At 45.4% G+C, this 22,081-nt stretch overlaps 1 protein-coding gene across 1 annotated transcript; it reads right to left on the bottom strand.

Moving 5' to 3' along the window:
• Window positions 1–1,689: 1,689 nt before the first annotated feature.
• Window positions 1,690–21,342, bottom strand: plppr3b (phospholipid phosphatase related 3b; the record flags this gene model as incomplete). Its single annotated transcript, XM_080430404.1, has 12 exons — window positions 21,216–21,342; window positions 17,493–17,574; window positions 16,818–17,003; window positions 16,027–16,156; window positions 13,375–13,570; window positions 12,871–12,928; window positions 11,770–11,943; window positions 10,136–10,449; window positions 8,219–8,396; window positions 5,706–5,945; window positions 2,836–3,120; window positions 1,690–2,352 (listed from the first exon to the last, which is right to left on the bottom strand). Exons 2-12 carry the CDS (start codon window positions 17,571–17,573, stop codon window positions 1,690–1,692), a joined length of 2,505 nt encoding a protein of 834 aa, XP_080286530.1. The 5' UTR covers window position 17,574; window positions 21,216–21,342.
• Window positions 21,343–22,081: the final 739 nt, after the last annotated feature.

Here is a 22,081-nt window from a genome sequence, read left to right as displayed (position 1 = left end):
CTAATTTGGAGCACAATGCCAGCGTGAAATTACCTTAATTACCTTATGGGCAGGCGGACGAACCACATCGTCAAGCTCATGTCACCATGATCAGCCATAACCATATAAGTACTCCCCAATGCAGCTACCACTGCCAAATATGGACTGTGTTGTCTAACCTCAATGTGTCATCATGGCATCAGGCCCTAACAAATCAGTCAGCCATATATGGCCATAAACGGGACAAGAACTGACAGATAGAGATCTCCATATATGGCCATAGTTTGATCACTGGTGGAACGTAGCTGTGAGGGCCACGAAGCGGCCCGAACCTCTAGTTTGTTTTATTTGTGGAACACAGTGCTTATTATGCCACGATGCTATTGAGACCCTATGGTATTTTCAATGGAGAAAAAAATATCTCTGTGTCTCAGGACGACTATAGTGACCTCTAGTGGAGGTGATGTCACACTTTGGTTCTCTAATGTAGGGCTTTCGTTTCAGTGCGATAATCCGTTCATCAAAACATGGAGGCGTTGTCACTACGGTAATCCAGAGGGGTGTGGAGGGCAGCGAGTCAGGACGGAGTCCCGAGTTGGTGTTGGCTAGTCTGCACTCTTTATAGGGCTGTCCTCTCAGTACAATAATCCGGAACAGACTCATACATTTTGTTGTGGGGACTGCTCTGCTTCCGGGTTTTTTCCGGATTGCAACTGGTTACGCCCACCGTGGGACTCGCCATACATATGCACAGATTTTCGGGTTTTCCAGGCGACTATGCACGGAATGACGTGCACTGGGTCCGTGCAATGTAACTTATAAGCTTATATTTTCCCTGTGCAAACAGCTTCGTACAACGGAATATAAAGTTAAGAATGTCGCAGGAGCAACATCGCAGCTGTCCGAATAACCCTTTAGTCCAGGGGCCTTCAACATTCTTCTTCTTAGCGGAAAGAGAGATGAAGCAGGGACCCCTACTACATAATTGATATTAAATATATTCATATTAAACTTTCTTCATAGATTTCATAGATATCTTCATAGACTTGTTTGACCAGCGTCACTGTTCTGTAAATTAGCGTTTTTTTGTTAATGTGTTTTTGCCCCCAAGACATTTAACCACTTAAACCCTCAATACTTGGTCTGTTCTTTTTTCCCCTCTACATCAAATCTCTTTGCCAAAAATAGCCTGTCTACAAGCTCACAGTTTTTGATTGATTGATTGAATACTTTATTTTAAAGTTTGCAGAGAAAAAGCACATGAAAGTACAGTTTAAATACAAAGTCAACTAAATAGGATTAAAAAGCCCATGAAAGCCTAACGGCTTGTTTCAAATGGGGTCCTTTTGTACTCAATTCACAGTGAGCTTGTAGACAGACTTTTTTTCGGCGAATGAAAAGGGGAAAAGGGATTGCTAGGGTTCAAGTGATTCATGTAAAAGAAAAAAAGACTTTTCGGACCTCATGTAGTAGCTCTGAGGACCCTCTAGGGAGGGGCGGAAGTCCCGGACCCCCCTGTTGAAGAGAAGACCCTTTTAGTTGACGAATAATGTCTTAATAGTGGAGGAACAGCCCTAAAAACCATGGGTTTCACACACCGTCTGTCCCGGAGAGGCTTAGCGACGCTCCGAGGCCACGCTGCTCACGCTAGCTAACCGCCGGGTCTGACTGTAAAGGCCTTTTTTTTAAAAACCCAATAAATAAATGAAGCTAGTTGTTGTAGCGCCGTCCCGCATGTATCTTCTTGTAATAGCTGTCCTGTTCAAACTCCCGGTCCAGCAGGACGAGCGCCGTCTTGCGTCGAACGCTCGACTCCCTGGCGACCGAACGCTGCTGCACGGAGGAGCCGTCGGCTCCCCCCGCTAGCTCCGCCCCTCCCGGGGGGAGGAGGGGGGGCGGAGGGAGGTGCAGCTCCGCCTCCGGGGAGGCGGACCCACCGTAGAACTGGGAACTGGGCTGGGAGTGCGGCCGGAAGCTGCTCCCGCGCGCCGCGCTGTCCCCCCGGCTGTGGCTGTTGAGGTCGTAGGTGTCGCGGGGGTCTCGGTGGTCTCCTCCTCCTCCTCCTCCTCCACTCCCGTTGGCCGATGAGCCCCGCCACTCCCACGGGTTCCCGTTGGTCGCCGAGGAGGAGGAGGAGACTGGGGGCGGGGTCACGCTGTGGCGGGAAGCAGCGGGAGGGGGCGGGGCCTGGACGACGGGATGGTGGTGGGTGTGGTGGGGGGCGTGGCCATGGGCGTCCACGGTGACGTAAGCAGCCAATCCCGGCTGCTGATCGGAGGAGGAGGAGGAAGTCCTGCCCGAGGGGGAGGGGGATCTGGGCGTGTCCGTCGACGATGAGGGGAGGAGCCCCTGCTGTTTGGACATGGCGATGACCTGCATGAGAGTAAATATTACTAGTTACATATTACTGATTTAAAATGTATTAGTTACATATTATTCCTTTAAATTATGACTTGCATGAGAGTAAACATTACTATATTACGCCTTTAAAATACATTACTAGTTACATAATACTCCTTTAAAATGTATTAGTTACATTACTATTTACAAATCTGATTTTTTTTATTTCTTTGGCTATTCAAAAATAGCATATACAAGCTCATAGTGCGGCACCGAATGCTTGTAGTTCCGCATTATTTTTTTAATTTTTTTATTGCAAATCTCTTGAATACATATTTTTTTAACTCAAATCTTTGCTTCTGGGGATTTTACCAATGTCTTCTAAATCCTAACAGTTTTTTGAAAAACTTGTTGCTGTAATATCAGTGGTTCTCAAACTTTTTCATCTCAAGGAACCCCAAAATGACAAGCATGAATAGGCTAATCTCGTAATAAAAAAAGAAAAAAAATCCGTGCCTGCATGAGTCGTGGTTGGTTGGTGGCCTGCCCCCCTCCCCCGGCCCCTCGCCCCGCCCCCGTCTTCTCGGTGATGGCCAGCCACTTGGCCCGAGTCAGGGCGCTCTTGGGGGACACGGGCGGGGGCCCCGCCTCGGGGATCTGCGGAGGTCTGGGCGTGGCCACGGCTCTGGCGCCCCCTCCCGGAGGCTGATGTTGTTGTTGTTGTTGTTGTTGTTGTTGGGCGTTGGCGGGAGGGGTGGCGGACCGCCGGGCCGCCTGCACCGTGGGAGGGTACACCGGGACCTGAGAGGAGGAAACAATCAATCGCCATAATTGATCAATTAAATGAAAGAATCCATTCATAATTCATACTACATAGGCGCAAAGTTTAAAAAAAAAATGTAAACATTAGAATAAAAAATGTGAAAGTAGCCAATAAAAGTTAATCAATCAATAATCAAATATTGTCAGTATAGGCAAAAAGTTATTTAAAAAAATGGATAAATAAATGGTTGCCAATAAAAGTTTCAAATATTTTCAAGAAATAAAATAAAAAATTGTGAGAGTTGCTAATAAAAGTTTCAAAAAGTTTCCCCAAACATGTCCAAAATAGTGAAAATAGCATATAAGGTCACAACGCGTTGACCTTGTAGATTGGCAATTTTCACTATTTCTTACACGATACCGTTGTGCAACGAAGTATCCACCTGTTTCCGCGGGAATTTACTGGAGCAAAAATCCTGTGTGGGAAACATCCTGCGGGGGGACCGGAAGTAGGAAATAGCGGCTCAGTGTGTTTACATTTGCCAGCAGAACGTAGCTGTACTGCGAACGGGCCTTTTGCATGTAGTTGAATTAGCGTGCATTAGCGCAAGATGAGGATAAATTAAACATTCAGTCTAAATGTCCAGCAACTACTACCAATACTTTTGTATTTGAAACCTTACATTTCTCTAAATATTATAAACTCTTAGGACAGCCTAATACAAATATAATTTATGAAAAGGCTACTATAGGCTACAGTGAAGTCGGACTGAATGACTGAAACGTTTTTTCTTTTTTAACTCTCTTGGTGATTATCTGGCACAGTAGTTGTGGATTAGCAAACTGGACATTAATGTTTCCTTTTCGCGTGCGAATTACTGGACATTTAGACTGAATGTTTCCTTTACCCTCATCTTGCACTAATGCACGCAACTGTTTTGCCATGTTTTATTTGTGTTGTTTCTCATAATAAGCGTGCATCCGTTGTCTGTCAACAACTCAGTAGTCTGTAGTGTGCCTTGACTTCAGTGCGCTGACTCTCTCCCCATGCACCGCCCGCCCCGCCCCCTTGCGCTTCAACTACATGCAAAAGGCCCGTTCGCCAGCTGCGAACGAGCTACGTTCTGCTGGCAAATGTAAACACACTGAGCCGCTATTTCCTACTTCCGGTCCCCCCGCAGGATGTTTCCCACACAGGATTTTTGCTCCAGTAAATTCCCGCGGAAACAGGTGGATAAAAAAATGCTTCAACATCAATTGATTTGTTGATTTATAAAATTTGTAAAAATGTTTAAATATATATACCACATTTTGCATGAGGCTTCTTTAGGACCTACTGATGGATTCTTGCCTAGTGGCCCTCAAAAATGTTTTTAATTCTGCAGACAGCGCACAAAATTCACTTTTTGGCCTTTAACTCTTGAACCGTAGATCATAAAATCAAAAATATTTTCCCCTTGGATCATGACGCAACTTCCCACATAGGCCACGCCTGAAGAAGCCTCATGCTAAATTTGGTGCTTTTATCCGCTAAAGCTAATTGGCAAATAATGCTAATTGCTAAGCCACCCGAATAATACAAGGTTTCCACGTGACATCAGCGATATATATATATGCTACTCCATAGAATGGCTTATAAAATATATTTTTGTAGCTCTATGGCTGGGAGTAGGGATGTTAACAATTAATCTATAATCGATGAATTGCCGTTAAGAATTTACTCGATTAAATGTATCGATTTTCAATATATTGAAAAAAATAAATTAACATTAACAACACAAAAACAATTGGAGGGGCTAGTGGAAGTTACAGGTTTGTGTGATATCAAATGTGAGCTTACCATAATCACAGTAATCCTTAATCATATTAAATCATATTCAAGAGCTTTTGGGGAGAAATGAGACTCACTCAATCCTCTCACACTGCAGAGGAGAGGTGTGTGTGTGTCTGTGTACAGCTGATGCTCGTTGATGCTCGTGAATGTTATATACGTCAAGGCAATTATGTTTCTGCACTCATTTTCGGTTTCGGACAAGAATTTTCCTTTTGATCGTAAAAAACGCCACTTATCAATTCATCGATTGATAAGGTTATCAACTATCAATTAACACATTGAGTGCCAATCGCGTCGATCTACGCGAACCTAAATAATTGCGCAGCGTGCCAGTTGCGTAAATCTACGCAAAGTGGTCTTTTTTCTTTGTTTACTCGCAGGTTCACATTTCTTTGTAGGCCTCGTTCGCCACGACACATTTCATTGTAGCACCACCGGAAACTGAATTATACATATCCGGAGATTTTCGTTCCCATCAGCCTCCACTCTAAAGCGCAAACTAAATCTCCATTTTCTCGGTTGTTGTTTTTCTCATCGCTGATCGCTGTTTAACATAAACCGCTGTAGCTTCAAGATGGCGGATCGCAGATCGAAACGGTCTTCGCTGGGCGTCTCACACAGATCCCCTGTGTGTTTACAAACAGTTGAACGCGCGATTTTAACGGATTTAGCGATGTCTGTGGCGACGTGAAAAAAACAACAATAAATCGCTGGCACTGGTGAGTACATTATGATATTAAACTCTGGCGTGGAATGTGTTAATGAATTAATCGATAATTTGCATCCCTACCTGAGAGCTGAGACTGGATCCTCCTCCGTCGTCGGTGCCCAGTGAGGAGGAGCCCACCTCAGAGCCCTCCTCACTGGCCTCCCTCTCCACCTCCCCTCCTCTCAACTCCATGGACCTCCTCTCTGACTCCATCCCTCTCATCTCCATGGACCTCCTCTCCACCTCCAACCCTCTCATCTCCATGGACTTCTGCTTCCACTCTGACACCAGCTGCTGGGCGCGCAGAGGGTCCATGGGCACCTGGCACACAATCACCATCACTTTTATTGTCACATCACACGTTTTCGTTTTTACCAAGGGCCCAGCATCCGCCTTTGAAATTGAGTCAATATAGGAAGTGACAGTTCATATGAATGGCCTGTAGTTTAGCTGTTTTATCCCCTGCCGGTGTAACTCTCAATACAAGTGGGTGGGTATTTGCCGAACTTTAGACTTTTATTACCTAATAAACATTGTCATAAATACTATATGCTTCCAGTCGCTAGCTTAACATCTTCTTTCAATCATCATGATATGCGTTTTGGTTAATTATGGCCCATGTATTTTAAAATTGACGATAAAGTAGGGTATGCTCTAGGAGGGGCGGGATGATTTGATTGACAAGCTACACAACCAATGGCATTCATTCCCCACCCCTGCTCTTGATTGACAAGCTACCCAACCAATAGCATTCATTTCCGGTTGCATAGGATATGACGCGATATATAAAGATGGCGGATTTGAAATTGCTGAAAATTAGGCTTCATTTACAGTCTGTAGAGTCTATGGGCGTAACACTGTCCATTCTTTTTGCAGTCTATGGTTTTTACCCCTTTTTTATCCCCAATTTAGTCGTTATGCCAATTACCTCCTCCCCACACACATGTATGTGCGTTGTCACTGCTGTTGTATCCTACTGACTCACCTGCCAGTGAGGAGCCCCCACCGGCAGCGTTGCCATGTCGGCTTGTTATAAGCGACTTTGGGCTTGTTTTACTTGTAAAGTAACTTGTAAATATTGGTTGCGTGTTTTTTTGGGCTTGTTTCTTAAGTGCAGTTGCTTATTTGGGCTTGTTAACTGATGTTGTTTAAACCAGTGGTTCTCAAACATTTTCATGTCAAGGACCCCCAAATGAATATGTATTTGTAGACCCAACCTTCTGAAAATATTTTGTGCCAGAGATTTTGTGGATTTGAAAATATTCCTACATTTTTCTTTGAAAATAGCAGATCTACAAGTATCTGCGTTTTTTTGTTTGTCATTTTGCTGCAGTGTCGTACATATGGGTGCATCGCATAGATTTTCATCATCAGTCGAGGTTCCCTTAATTCCCTGTCGCCACAGCCCCTTCAGATGCAGTCCTTTTGGTTTGCCAACCAAAACGCTTTGTGTGTGTGTGTCTACAAGTTGTGGAACGGCTATTTTCAAATAGCCAATAGGGTTAGAGTGGTCGCTTCTTTTGGGCTTGTTTTCATAGACCTGGTTGCTTGTTTCTCTCGCAAAACATGGCAACACTGCCCACCGGGAGGACGTAGCGCCTTCGCCCTATACTCCTCCCAACCAACACTCTCTGCTGACAGGCAGCAGACTGGATATCAACCGGATATAGAAAGATGGCGGATTTGAAATCGCTGAAAAATAGGCTTCATTCACGGTCTGTAGAAACCAATGGCGTGACGCTGTCCATAATGTTTTTCACGGTCTATGGTCAAATCACACATTTACAGGTGTAAAGAAGTGGGTGACATTCTATTCAGGATAGAGAGACCAATATAGAGCAGTGGTTCCCAAACAGTGGGCCGGCACCCGTATTTGGGTCACGGAACATATTTTTATGGGTCGTGAGTAAATATCCCCTTTTATTTCTCCGCTTCCTACTTTTAGTTTTTTAAATGGTTAATATTTCAAAAATATTTTCAAAAATGTGCATAAAAAACTCAAAATGTTTATATATTTTAAAACAAAATCAAACCTTTTTCAAAAGAATTCCACAATGTTTTTTTTTGTTTTTTTTCTTCTTCTTTTAAGAAGTTGTGAAAACAGCACATCTACAAGATCACAACGCGGAACGCGGTCTTGTAGATCTGCTATCTTAACTAGTTTGGGTGCCTGGGAGACATTTTTCTTTTCGGTCTCCAGCTACACAGTTTGGGAACCAGTGGTATATATAAAGCAGTGGTTCTCAAACCTTTACATGTCATGGACTCCCAAATTGATATATTTTTGTCAGTGGACCCCCACGTGATTTTCTTTTTGAGCCAGGGACCCCCAGAAGAGAAGATTTGCGTTAAAAAGATTTTTCTAGGACCCCTGGGGGTCCCCGGACCCCACTTTGAGAACCAATGGTATAAAGTACATACAAATTAATCCGATCAGGAGAGAAAACCCATTCATAAACTTTACATCGCTTCCAATCTCACTTGTTCATCCTGTATGAGTTTCTCTCCTGTGATTGGATGAAATTACTATCCTGACCTGATTATTATTATTTTTCCCCTGCTTACTAAAAACCGGTTTCTAGTACCATGGCTACCTGCACGGCCTTCAGTCGTCTCTGGACGGGCTGGGTGGAGTGATGGGACAGGTGGGCGGAGTGATGTGTAGGCTCCTCCCCTACGTCGCCGCCCCCACCCAGCCCCCCGTTGACGTTGATGCTGGCCCGGGGCAGGGTGTTGCTGAAGGTCACCATCATCTCCTTACCCATGGGACTCCTGCATGGGGGGGGGGGGGGCAGCCCAGGGTTATTATGGTTAAAGCATAGTATGTAACTTTGTCCTGTGCTTTGCATGACGATCCAGTATGTTTTACTAGAGGTGTAACGATACAGTACCCGAAGAATCAATTACAAATGTCAAATAATCTGTATCGAATCGTTTTGCAATGCAAATAATCGATTGTATCGATACTAAGTACTTGTGCGTTGTATTTACCAATTTTAATGAACCAATAGTGTCCATGTATCGTATCGTCAACCATGTATTGTGATGCGTATCGTATCGCTGTTAAAATGTATCGTTACACCCTTATGTTTTACCTAACATTTCCCTCTACACCAGCAGTCATCAGCCACTGGAGTACTGTGGTTGTGTTTACCTATAGAAATACACTATAGTGTGGTGGTGTTAACCTATAGAAACACAGTATAGTGTGGTGGTGTTTACCTATTGAACACATTTTTTTTTATTTGGTAGCCAAAATACAGTGAGAGGACAATGGCCCTCATTTATCAACGCGGTGTAGACGAAATAATGGGCGTACGGCGAGAGCACCGCAACTTTCGGCATTTATCGGCTTCAGCATACGGCCCACTCAAACATCACGTCAGGTCGCGAGCAGTTGTTGACTTTGGCTGCACCCGTTTGTTCCATCTTAGACCTGCGGAGCAGCATTGTCTGATTGTCTGACAGGCATCTGGACACATGTATCCACTCCAAAATGTATATCTAACACAATAATAAATAATCCCTGTGAAAAGATAACATTTTATAAACTCATTTAAACAAACTGCTTTAACAGTCATTCGGTTAAGCTTGCAGATCTGGCTGCAATGGCTATTTGAAAAGAGCAGATCTACAAGCTCACAACGCGTCGTGTTGTGAGCTTGTAGATAAGCTAAACGTTCAGATTATTGCCTGCTATTTCTCATTTAACGTGCCGTCACGGCAGCCTGTGACTCAAGGGGGAATACATGATTGCTTTATTTTAGTGTAAACTAGAATGCGCACTGCGCACTGCTCGTAATGGGTTAAATGAATATACAAACGCATGGTATGATTTATGACGATGAGATTAGTGTCATTCATGTACTACTTGACAAAGGTTGTACCATCACGGAATACATGAGAGACTGCTATTTCCACAGAGCGCCAATGCTACACTTGGGCTTGCAAGTGGGTGCGTGTGTGTGTGTGTGTGTGTGTGTGTGTGTGTGTGTGTGTGTGTGTGTGTGTGTGTGTGTGTGTGTGTGTGTGTGTGTGTGTGTGTGTGTACGTCAGACGCGGACATGAAAGGCAAGGAGGCGAGCGGGGGAAACTCTCTTATTGGCTTTCCATGCGTTCTTTGGTCGTTTTCTGGTTCTTCATGTCGTAAAATCGGGGCGCTTCGAGAATATTTAAGGGCGTGTTATTTAAATGACGCTCGGTTTCAGCCGTGACATTTATCAAGGCTCCGACCAAATGTACGCTAGGATTGGCTGTATAGGATCGCTTCATAAATGTGACTTGGACGTTGGTGTACGGCCGAATTTATGGAAACATATAATCCAGTTTTTATTCTCCATTGATAAATGAGGGCCAATGTGTTTCTGGAAAAAAAAAAATGGCTTTACAAACAAAAAAAGAAAAACTAACTAAAATCATATAGAAATGTTCAGAAATATCACAAATTTCAAAGATCTTAATCTTTGACATTATTGATATTTTTGAAAATTTTACAAGCTCATTCTACCAACCTGGGTGCCAGCAGCTCCACGTCCACGCTGGCCCTCTTTAGGGTGTCCATGGAGTCCTTCTCCCTCTGCAGGGGCCTGCAGCCCACCAGGCCCTCCAGCCGCTCCATGGGGGCCTGCGGCGAGCAGGTGGAGGCGGCGGTGCCCACCGTGATCTCGTCGTTGCTGTCCGAGGCCGACGCGGGGCCCTTGTTGTAGACGGAGTCGTGGCCCCGCTGCGTCAGGGCCCGCAGGGGGTCCTCTTTAGGAGGGGGAGGGGCCGGGGCGCGCCGCAGGAAGTCCTCGGACGACCTGAAGTTGGCCACGGCGTGGAAGGCCTGAGAGCAAAAAGATTATTTGACAGCAAATTTTTATTTAGTTTTAGTCATAGTCTTTTGAATAAAATTCCATTCAGTTTTAGTCATATTTTAGTCATCTGAAATGTTTTAGTTTTTGTCTAGTGTTAGTCGACTAAATATCATAAGATTATTGTCGACTAAATAAGAGATATTAGTCGACTAAATATGAGATATTAGTCGACTAAATATCATAAGATTATAGTCGACTAAATATGAGATATTAGTCGACTATGAGATATTAGTCGACTAAACATCATAAGATTTTAGACGACTAAATCTACAGTTGATTTAGTCGACTAAACTGTATTTTGGTGGTGCCTTGATGATGTCGTAAAGGCTGATTTTACACTTGGTTGCATGCTGAAAATAGCCGATCTACAAGCTCACAGCGACCCGTTGGAGCCTGTAGATCTGCTATTTTGACAGCGGAACATCCGCGTGCAACGAAAAATGACTTGTCTTTTACTTCTACTGGATTAGCCTGGCATGGCCAGACTAATATCACTGCGTAGATATTAGTGACTGATATCACTGCGTAGATATTAGTCTGGAATCTCTGTGTGGAACCTGCATTTCCGAGGGGCAAATAAAAAAACGCCTTTGGTGATAAACCCACCACATATTTGCATACTGGGCCCTGATTGGTCCCTCAATTCCAGCCCGTCCGGTCTTACGTTATCAGATTTATAAAAAATCACACCCAGTGTGAAGTGGGCGGTGTGGTCATCACAGTGGTCATCATAGTGATGGAAGCTCACTTCCAAAAAAAAAAGATTTTTGGAAGTGCATAATCCTATTTATAGGTTATTAATGTCATCATGTGTCTCGCTAGCCAATCACAGTGCTGAATAGAGTCAGCCAATAGAGTCAGCCAATCACAGTACAGCTAGGGGTGTACTAATGAGCCAATCACAGTACAGCTAATGAGGTGTCCCAACCCCACTTATAGGGGCGGCTACACCGCCCAAAAATACATTTATCTCTGATTTATTTTCCCATATTGCGTTTTTGGTGAAAACAAGCTATATTCAACTGCCGATAACTAAAGGACGGAAGATCGCGGTTACACGTTTTTTTCCGGTTGAAAGTAGAGTTTGTTGTAGCCTTATATACTGTAGGTATGTGTAATCAATGACACAGATCAGACACCTACACACACACACACACACACACACACACACACACACACACACACACACACACACACACACACACACACACACACACACACACACACACACACACACACACACACACACACACACACACACACACACACACACACACGTAGGTCCTCACCAGGTAGGCAGCGATGAATCCTCCTATGAGGAATCCAATGTAAACGTCTGCAGGGTGGCTGCGGTACTGAGTGATCTGGGTCAGACCGGTCAGCGCCGCCACGATGGAGAAACCAAACACCAGGACCGGCTTCAACAGCTTGGTACTGTCTGAGATGGTGGAGTTAAAATACATCTGTAAAACACACACAAAAACCAGGACTGGATTCAATAGCTTGGTAGTGTCTGAGATGGTGGAGTTAAGATACATCTGTAGAACACACACAAAAACCAGGACTGGATTCAACAGCTTGGTACTGTCTGAGATGGTGGAGTTAAAATACATCTGTAAAACACACACAAAAACCAGGACTGGATTCAATAGCTTGGTAGTGTCTGAGATGGTGGAGTTAAGATACATCTGTAGAACACACACAAAAACCAGGACTGGATTCAACAGCTTGGTACTGTCTGAGATGGTGGAGTTAAGATACATCTGTAAAACACACACAAAAACCAGGACCGGATTCAATACTGTCTGAGATGGTGGAGTTAAAATACATCTGTAAAACACACACAAAAACACGGACTGGAGTCAAAACTGTCTGAGATGGTGCTGTCTCTTTCACTGCCAAGGACAACTTTTACGACTTTTTTCTCCAAAGGCTCAGACTGCCAAAGACGACTTTTTCATCCTCAAGTCACACAGATCCAGGAGATCACGTGATCGAAAGATCTCCACCACCATTAACTTCCTGCTTAGCGCATTTGGGCAAATGGCTGTATCTTTTTTTCCTTTTTTTCTCCCTGCATTTTTGACGAGACGAGCTATATCCAACGACCTGTAACAAGCCACCGGGGGCTCGCGATGACTTCCTCTTTTTTCTTGCGGACGCACAGTGAAACCCTCCGTGTTTAGCAACCGCCAGGGGATCGAGCATACTGGATATACATATTCTGTGACTAGTTGAAAAGGTAATCTGGCAGTGAAAGAGTTCAAATACATCTGAAAAACACAAAAAACAGGACCGGGAGGGGGGAGTTGGGGGGATATATTCAGCCTATCTGTCTGTCTGTCTGTCTGTCTGTCTGTCTGTCTGTCTGTCTGTCTGTCAGTACTTACAGATATGTACACGGCAGCAAAGGCGGACAGCGTTGCATGCTGGGAGGGGAATGTTTTCCTGTGAAGACAGCAGAGACACAACATGTTACCTAAACATGTACATATTATTATGTATGTACAGACCTACAGACAACGCAACACCATACAATAAAATCGTTTTGAAGCAAACGTCCACAAAGTGGCCGGCTCTGGTATTTAAAGCTTGGGCCCCCACCCCGGGTGCCTCGACTATAATAGGCTTGACGCACAAGTCCTATTGGTCACCAATTTGATGACGAATCAGGAAGGAGAGTGGACTTCCGTTGTGGTCGTATAGGCCTACCTAGCAGCCAGTATGTTTAATCCTACCTAACAGCCAGTATGTGTAGTCCTACCAAGCAGCCAGTATGTTTAATCCTACCTAACAGCCAGTATGTGTAGTCCTACCAAGCAGCCAGTATGTGTAGTCCTACCAAGCAGCCAGTATGTTTAATCCTACCTAACAGCCAGTATGTGTAGTCCTACCTAGCAGCCAGTATGGCGTTGTGGTCTGGTCCGGAGCAGATGTCTTTAGTGATGTAAGGGTTCTGGTCACATGGCACCGGGGCGAGAGTGTAATTGGGTCGACAGACGGTTAGGAAGAAGGGGGCGTGGTATCCTGTGGACAGCTGGATCACATCTGTGAGCAGGGCCGTCGCGCACAACCCGAACACATGCACACCTGGTCGAGAGAGAGAGAGAGAGAGAGAGAGAGAGAGAGAGAGAGAGAGAGAGAGAGAGAGAGAGAGAGAGAGAGAGAGAGAGAGAGAGAGAGAGAGAGGGAGAGAGAGACACACACAGAGAGAGACAGGGAGAAAGACAGACATTAGCATGTCTGTCTCTCAAAGATGGAGATGAGTGATGTCATAATACTGACGAACACATTTAAAACCAAAATGGCTATTCTGAGTACCATCACTAGCTATTTCACACATAATGCCAGGATGTCACACCATCGTTATCACAGCCATGCAATTGTCCTTTAAAATTTATGTTCAAATAAACGAGATGTCATTTAGCACCGACAACAAGTTCAACCACTGTCTAGTTACTTATCCGGATAACGTTTTGCCCAACATTGATGCAAGCTCTTGCTGGTGTGTGACATGTTTCACTGGACCATTCACCTGAAAGGAGGAAGATATTCACAGAGATCGTTCCCTCGCGTCTTCAACACAGTGTCTTTACGCTGGGCGAAGTTGCCTCCCCGAGACAGATGGAAGAGGAGAACGTCACCTTGTGGTCCCATCCATGGACAAGCGTGAGGGCTACACAGCTGTGCTGATAGAAGACACAGTCTACACGTGGGGAAGGTGTCCTTGGGGGGACATCAACCTGCTTTATGCGTTTGATGTCGACACCCACAGGTGGTTCAAACACAGGGTTTTTGGGACTGTTCCAGGGGGGACGTGGAACCACTCAGCCTGTGTCTTGGGGAAGGTCATGTATGTACATGGAGGATGCACCCAGACCGGATGTACTAATGACATCTACAAGCTGGACACCACCATAATGGTCTTGTCTTTAGTTAACACCGGAGGCACTCCACCACCTGCCTCATCACGTCACTCTGCCACCATCATTGGGACAAAGACGTTTGTATTTGGAGGCTGGGATTCCTGGTGGACTCATTTCTCCAACACTATCAGAGTGTTTGACACAGAGACCAACTGCTGGCTAAACACACCTCCTGCACAGCTTCTTTCAAAAGGACGCTACGGTCATTCAGCCCTTACCTACAATGAAAAGCTGTACATATTTGGTGGCTGGAACCCATTATCCAAAGACCGGACCTTCAGTTATCTGTGGAAATTCAGTCCAGCCACCTTCTCCTGGAAGAAGGTTAAGCCAAAGGGGAAAGGCCCGTCTCAGATGAATAGTAGGTTGTATGGCGGGAGATTGTATCATCTTCTTTGGAGGAGGAGACAATACACCCAATGACCTGGTTTTCTTAGACTTATGTCCTAGTGTGAAGACCTTCGGCAAGCTAGCAGTTATTCAGTACGATGTGGGGCAGTCAAAACTTCCTCACAACATCAGGTGGGAACTGGCAGCCATGACTACCACAAACAGAAAAAAAATAAAAATAATAATATGGCTAACATAAATACCATGGAGGCACGGTGGCACAGTCGGTAGCGCTGTTTCCTCACAGCTAGAAGGTCCTGGGTTCGATTCCCGCCGGGGACGCTGGGGGCGTGTTCTCTCCCCAGCGTCATCAGTGCCCATACCCTAGGTGGGGAAGGCGGAAGGGCCTTACTGTGTGGAGTTTGCATGTTCTCCCCGTGTCCTCTAGCCTCTAGTACCCTCACAAAAAACATGCAGCAATACTGGTCTCTATACTGCCTCCCCTTGGTCAGCCGGGGTTAAGGATGGAGGGGAAGGGAACCGGTTGGAATAACGTGGTCCTTCCACGCACTACGTCCTACCGGGGAAACTCCCCCCTGTCAGGTGATAAGAAGCGGCCTGCTCACTCCTCATGCGTTGAAGGAAGCATGAGCTCAGTTCGGGGCTCTCCCCAGGCTGGCAGAGGGAGAGTAGCGTCCAGGATTACAGCTTAGGCATTGGCACTGGTATTTTTTTTTATTATTATTTTTTTTTTATAATAATAACATAAATACTTGATTATTGGTACTACACTGAGTACTCTGAGAGAGGGTACAATGGGTACTGCGTAATCAAAGGGAGCATGCATTCTTCTTCTTTTTACCGCTTTTTCTCCCCAATTTAGTCGTTATGCCAATTAATTCCTCCCCACACATTTTTGTGTGTTGTCACTGCTGTCGTATCCTACCGACTCACCTGCCAGTGAGGAGCCCCACCGGGAGGACGTCGTAGAGCCTTCTTCGGCCTACTCCTCCCGCCCAACACTCCCTGCTGACAGGCTCCACGCCCCGCCCAGCCCGTAGGAGTACCTGCAGTGACAAATATAACTCTCCTCCCCCCCCACCACCAGGTGTTCCACTCCTGAACACGGGCCAACTGTTTTTGTGTAGACCATGGATGCACCACGGTGGATTCGAACCCACAACCTCCACGGTGGTGGGCAGGGACTTTGCGTAGGAAGGAGTTAAAGTGTGGAACCTCACCTTTAACGTACGGTTCTGCGTAGGAAGAAGTTAAAGTGTGGAACCTCACCTACAAAGCGCACGGTTCTGCGTAGGAAGGAGTTGAAGTTGCACCCTCCAGCGTTGATGCTGCCCTCTGCTCCAGGTCTAATCTTCAGCCTGGACTGCATGCAGTAGATCAGACCTTCACCCAGCATGATCTGTAACACACACACACACACACACACACACACACACACACACACACACACACACACACACACACACACACACACACACACACACACACACACACACACACACACACACACACACACACACACACACACACACAATCACTGTGTGATTCCTGGGGGTTTTCTGTCATCAAGCAAACAAATGAGCTGTTGTTACAACAGATGCCAGAACAGCTGCAAGGGACAAGATTCTACAAGAACAGTCAAGACATCTGTGTGTGAGTGGATTTAACTGCTCTACCTGTGTGTGTGTGTGTGTGTGTGTGTGTGTGTGTGTGTGTGTGTGTGTGTGGCTGCGTGCGTGCATGCGTGCAACTCGATCGCTTTAGCTTGCTCGGTGGTCCCTCGCGTGGCTCCAGTTCGCTTGAGACTGCGTGCCTCCAACATGGTCCAAAATGTAACAAAGTCAATAGAGGGATTTGCGGCTCCTATGCACGGCTTTTCAGGTTTTCTAGTCGTCTATGTACGGAATGTCAATCCGTGCTATTTCACTGTGTTGTATGAGATCGGGTCGGTGTTTGTGTGTGTGTGTGTGTGTGTGTGTGTGTGTGTGTGTGTGTGTGTGTGTGTGTGTGTGTGTGTGTGTGTGTGTGTGTGTGTGTGTGTGTGTGTGCGCGTGCCTCACCGAGGCAGCGGGTCCAGCGAAGGCCAGGCTCAGCAACATGAGCAGAGGGATGAGCTCGTCTCCTCCGTCCACGTAGGGCATGCTGAGGAGGCGGTCGTGGCAACGGAAGCCCACCTGAGCCGGCTGCAGCACGTCCGTCAACTCCAGGAAGTACAGGGACACCATGGAGGAAGCCACGATGGGGAGCTACAGGAAGAGGAACAGGGAGTATAGATAGGAACAGGAAGTATAGAGAACAGGAAGTATAGAGAACAGGAAGCACAGAGACACCATGGAGGGAGCCACGATGGGGAGCTACAGGAACAGGAAGTACAGATAGAAACAGGAAGTATCCACAAGTTTCCTAGGGCGTTGTTGGCATCACCTGCTGTCGATTTGATCCAATGATATCCAATGATATCCAATGAAATCAACAGGAAGTGATGCGCACAACGCCCTAGGAAACGTATGGATAGAGAACAGGAAGTAGAGAGAACAGGAAGTACCATGAGGGAGCCACGATGGGGAGCTACATGAACAGGAAGTATAGATAGGAACAGGAAGTATAGAGAACAGGAAGTGCAAAGACACCATGGAGGGAGCTGCATAATAGTTTATAATGATGATGAGGATGATGAGGATGAGGATGATGATACTGATGATGATGAGGATGATGAGGAGGATGAAGGTACTGACCTCTACGAAGTAGAAACATGGCAGCAGGGTCAGACTGTCTTTTGGAGCTTTCTTCTTCACCTGATCTCTGGAGGACAACATCCTACGTACGTACACACACACACCCACACCCACACCCACACACACACACACACACACACACACACACACACACACACACACTGTTATTCATAGGTACAGTAAAAAGAGTTATAGTTAATAATAGCGTTGTAATAAAGCAGTGGGGTTTGATGCATCGTTTATTTATGGCCATGCAGGATTGACCGCCGTCGTCCCCGCTGTGGCAAGGGGCGGCAAAAAGCCGCGTGGCAAAGTTGAGAAACGTTCAACTTTTTTTCTGATGCCGCTCTGTGGCGAGACAGAGCGGCAGCCAACCAGAAGCAAGCTGTTGTCTGACACACACACACACACACACACACACACACACACACACAAAATGGGAGGAGCCTAACCGAGTTCCAGTTTCTACACACAAAAGGAGCTGGTGCTCCCAGAGGCAAAAATAAAGGGGGGGGGGGGGGGGATATTTCCTTTTTTTTCGTCTACCTGTGAAGCAACATCAACAAAGATAGAGGACTAATTGTTGCCATGTCTTCTTATTATAAGCGACATTGGGCTTGTGTTTCACTAAAGTCGCTTGTAAATATAGTTTTTTTTTGGGCTTGTAAAGTTTAGTTGCTTATTTGGGCTTTGCTTCCTAATGTTGTTTAAACCAGTGGTTCTCAAACGTTTTAATGTCAAGGAAACACCCAAATTAATATGTATTTGTCCGCGGAACCCCATCTGAAAATATGTTGTGCCAGGGACTCCTGTAGCAGATTTGTGTTTTTCTTTTTTTCTTTTTAAGATTTGTGAAATACCTTAAAAATAGCAGATCTACAAGCTCACAACTTGTCGCGATGCAACACGTTGTGAGCTTGTAGATCTGCTATTTTCAAATAGCCGATGCATATAGGTTTAAAGTGCTATTATAGTCGCTTCTTTTAGGCTTGTTTTCATAGACCTGGTTGCTTATTTCTGTCGCAAAATCTGTCAACGCTGTAGAAGAGCTGATAAGGATGTGGAGCAACGCAAGACACAACACTCCAGCGTCGCCAGATGATGATTCCAGTTCCAGGCCTTAATTTGACTACGGTCCAGGAAGTTGCCTGCTCCCACGCAGCATATGTGATGCGTCTCTTACAATAAGTAGGCTAGGCTACACTATTTTTGTGAAATTGCATATTTACACCTGTGATTTATCTTTCTTTTTTCTTTTTCTTTTGCTGTGTTCGATAATTCTCTTTCAAGTACAGTAGGACGAAGGCTCTACGTCCAGCTGTCTGGAAACAGTACAGAGCCATGACATTGGTTTTACCCGAAGGTGTATTTACTCCAACCCGATCTCCAGAGATTACCGTAACATTGCACGGAACGAGTGCACTTCATTCCGTGGATAGCCGCCTCGGAACTCCCGAATTGCGTGCATATGGTACGGCGCTGCCTTTGTGACAAAACCATTTCGGAGGCGCTCGTTCCGTGCACTCGTTCCGTGCAATGTTACGGTATTCTCTGGAGATCAGGCTGATTTACTCAGCATATGAACACACATGCAGCTCTTCACCCAGTTCTCTTACTGACAGACCTCTTGGTAATCACTGGCAGCAGCTCTTATGCCCAGGTGAGCTAGACTGCACCATTCAAATAGGTGTGTTCTCAAACATGCAATTAATACATTAAGACATAAATAAACACAATCAATATATAAATGCACATATGATATTAACAATCTTCATTAACTTCACAAGTAATGATTCCTTCTCAGTACAACTTAAATATCATTATCATTAGCAATTACCAAAACACATCACAACCCTCTGCCATCCTGACTATGGTCCAGCCCAATTATACTGGAAACACAACAGTGTGTGTGGTTAAAGGGACATTTTGGGCTAAGGTTTTCTTACCTTTTCTATGACGTTATGATATCTTAGGATGAATGGTACAGTAGAACAATCTACCTAACCCTAACCCTAACGTTCATAGTGACAGAACACTATGCAACAAAAAAAAATAAAAGTGTTCTGCACTATGAACGTCAGATCTAAAAATATATATAAAAAAAAAAGCTATTAAAATACGCGATCTAGCGCAAGGCCTATTGGCGCACGTTTTAAGCTGTGGCGGACCCGGGATGGAGTTATGAAAATGTTCTACTGTACCATTCATCCTAATATATCATAACGTCATAGAAAAGGCAAGAAAACCTTAGTCCAAAATTCTCCTTTAAGTATTCAATCAAACCTACCAATCACACTTCCCATACTATTGCACATAATAACTCTAAACATCACTTACTATTGCACTTTTCATCATTCACCAACACCAAACATTCCAACAATAAAATCATGACTGTGCAAAATGTAGCTGTGCGAATTAATAAAGTGAAAATAGGCTGTGCATCACGATTCAATAAATGATGAAAAGTGCAAACATAGGTAACAGAGGACCTCTCTCTGTTATAAAGGACGATCAACAGACAGTGTGTTCAGCTACACAGGCAGTGTGTTCAGCTACACAGACAGTGTGTTCAGCTACATAGACAGTGTGTTCAGCTACACAGACAGTGTGTTCAGCTACACATCAAAACAGTGTTCAGCTACACAGACAGTGTTCAGCTACACAGACAGTGTGTTCAGCTACACAGACAGTGTGTTCAGCTACACATCAAAACAGTGTTCAGCTACACAGACAGTGTGTTCAGCTACACAGACAGTGTGTTCAGCTACACAGACAGTGTGATCAGCTACACATCTGATCAGTACTGTGTACCTGTCTATCTGATCAGTACTGTGTACCTGTCTATCTGATCAGTACTGTGTACCTGTCTATCTGATCAGTACTGTGTACCTGTCTATCTGATCACTTTATTGTCTCTAGGCTGGACGGCAGGAGGCCGGAGATCTGTCCATTTTCTCAAATGGGTACATACAGCTACCTGTCTATCTGCATCTAGTACCTGTCTACATATTACCTGTCTATCTACATCTAGTACCTGTCTACATATTACCTGTCTATCTGTATCTGGTACCTGTCTACATATTACCTGTCTATCTGTATCTAGTAACTGTCTACATATTACCTCTGTACATCATAAAATATTACATCCATACATGTCAAAGACCCCCAAATTAATGTCTATTTGGCCGCAGACCCCCATCTGAAAACATGTTGTGCCAGGGACCCCCATAAAAGAGTCATGTTGTAGAAATATTCAAGATTCTTTTTGAAAATAGCAGATCTCTAAGATCGCGGACGTGTTGTGAGCTTACAGATCAGCAGCTTATTTCAAATAACTGATGCATATATGGGTTATAGAGGTTGCTTTTTGACGCTACATTAACAATTTTTTTTGGCTGCGGGACCCCCTGAACCTTCCCCCACTCAAGGACCCCTTGGGGGTCCCCGGACCCCACTTTGAGAACCACTGCAGTAGACCTCTACATGCATGCACATGCATGTCTGTCTGCAGGTAAGGCATGGCTAATCATCATGCATCCATGCAGTCCATACATACATATATAAGCAACCGTCTCAGTGTGTCAGGACGGCAGCCCGTTGACAATGCCGACAGACAGACAGACAGACAGACAGACAGACAGACAGACAGACAGACAGACAGACAGACAGACAGACAGACAGACAGACAGACAGACGCATGTTAATACAAGATGTCTCTCTCACCTGAGCTGAAGAGATGAGAGCTAATAGTCCTGTGATGCTGTGTGCGTTCCGTTGTGTCGTAGCCTCTGTGTGTTATTGTGTTCATTCATTCAGTCACATTGTTCTCTCTCATCACGTCTGTCTGCATGCTGCTGTCCATGGTCCTGATGCTGTATGCTGTGTGCTGTAAGCTGCCTGTATGCACGGAGCACTGCACCGTTTCCTCTAAGATGAAGAGGATCTTACTGCTGCTCTGCTGTAGTGGGCTGGGAGGGAGAGGAGAGGGCTGCACACACACGCGCGCACACACACACACACACACACACACACACACACACACACACACACACACACACCGCTAAATTCCAGACAAACAGGACTGGATGGATGGAGTAGTGGAGGGGGAGCTGTGAGCGATGCAGCACGTCTATACCTGCGCTGTGAGCTGGAACACACAGCAATGCCTGGATGCAATGTGCAGCTTCCCCCGCACACACACACACACACACACTATAGAGGCTACCACATCAGCTACCATCACACACACACACTGCTGCAGAACGGTGTGTGTGTGTGTGTGTGGCGCGCGCGCGTAGCAGCTTGTGCTAAGCCGGTGTGTACAGGCTATAATGCAGTGGCAGCTGTGAGGTAGGTAGGTCTGTGTGTGTGTGTGTGTGTGTGTGTGTGTGTGTGTGCACACACGCGCGTGCGTGCGTGCGTGCGTGCGTGTGTGTGTGTGTGTGTGTGTGCGGTAAGAAGAGTGTCCACTGAGAAGTCTAGACACCTTTTTCTCTACCAAGTGATCCCGAAGACTGGGCATTTTTTGAGGGGAAGACTGGGCAGTTTTTGGGGGGAAGACTGGGCAGTTTTTGGGGGGAAGACTGGGC

The sequence above is a fragment of the Gymnoscopelus braueri genome (assembly GCF_963280865.1).
Source record: "Gymnoscopelus braueri genome assembly, chromosome: 6".
Lineage (NCBI taxonomy): Eukaryota > Metazoa > Chordata > Actinopteri > Myctophiformes > Myctophidae > Gymnoscopelus > Gymnoscopelus braueri.
Note: the sequence above shows the minus strand (reverse complement) of the source record. Positions and strands in the feature narration are given on the sequence as shown.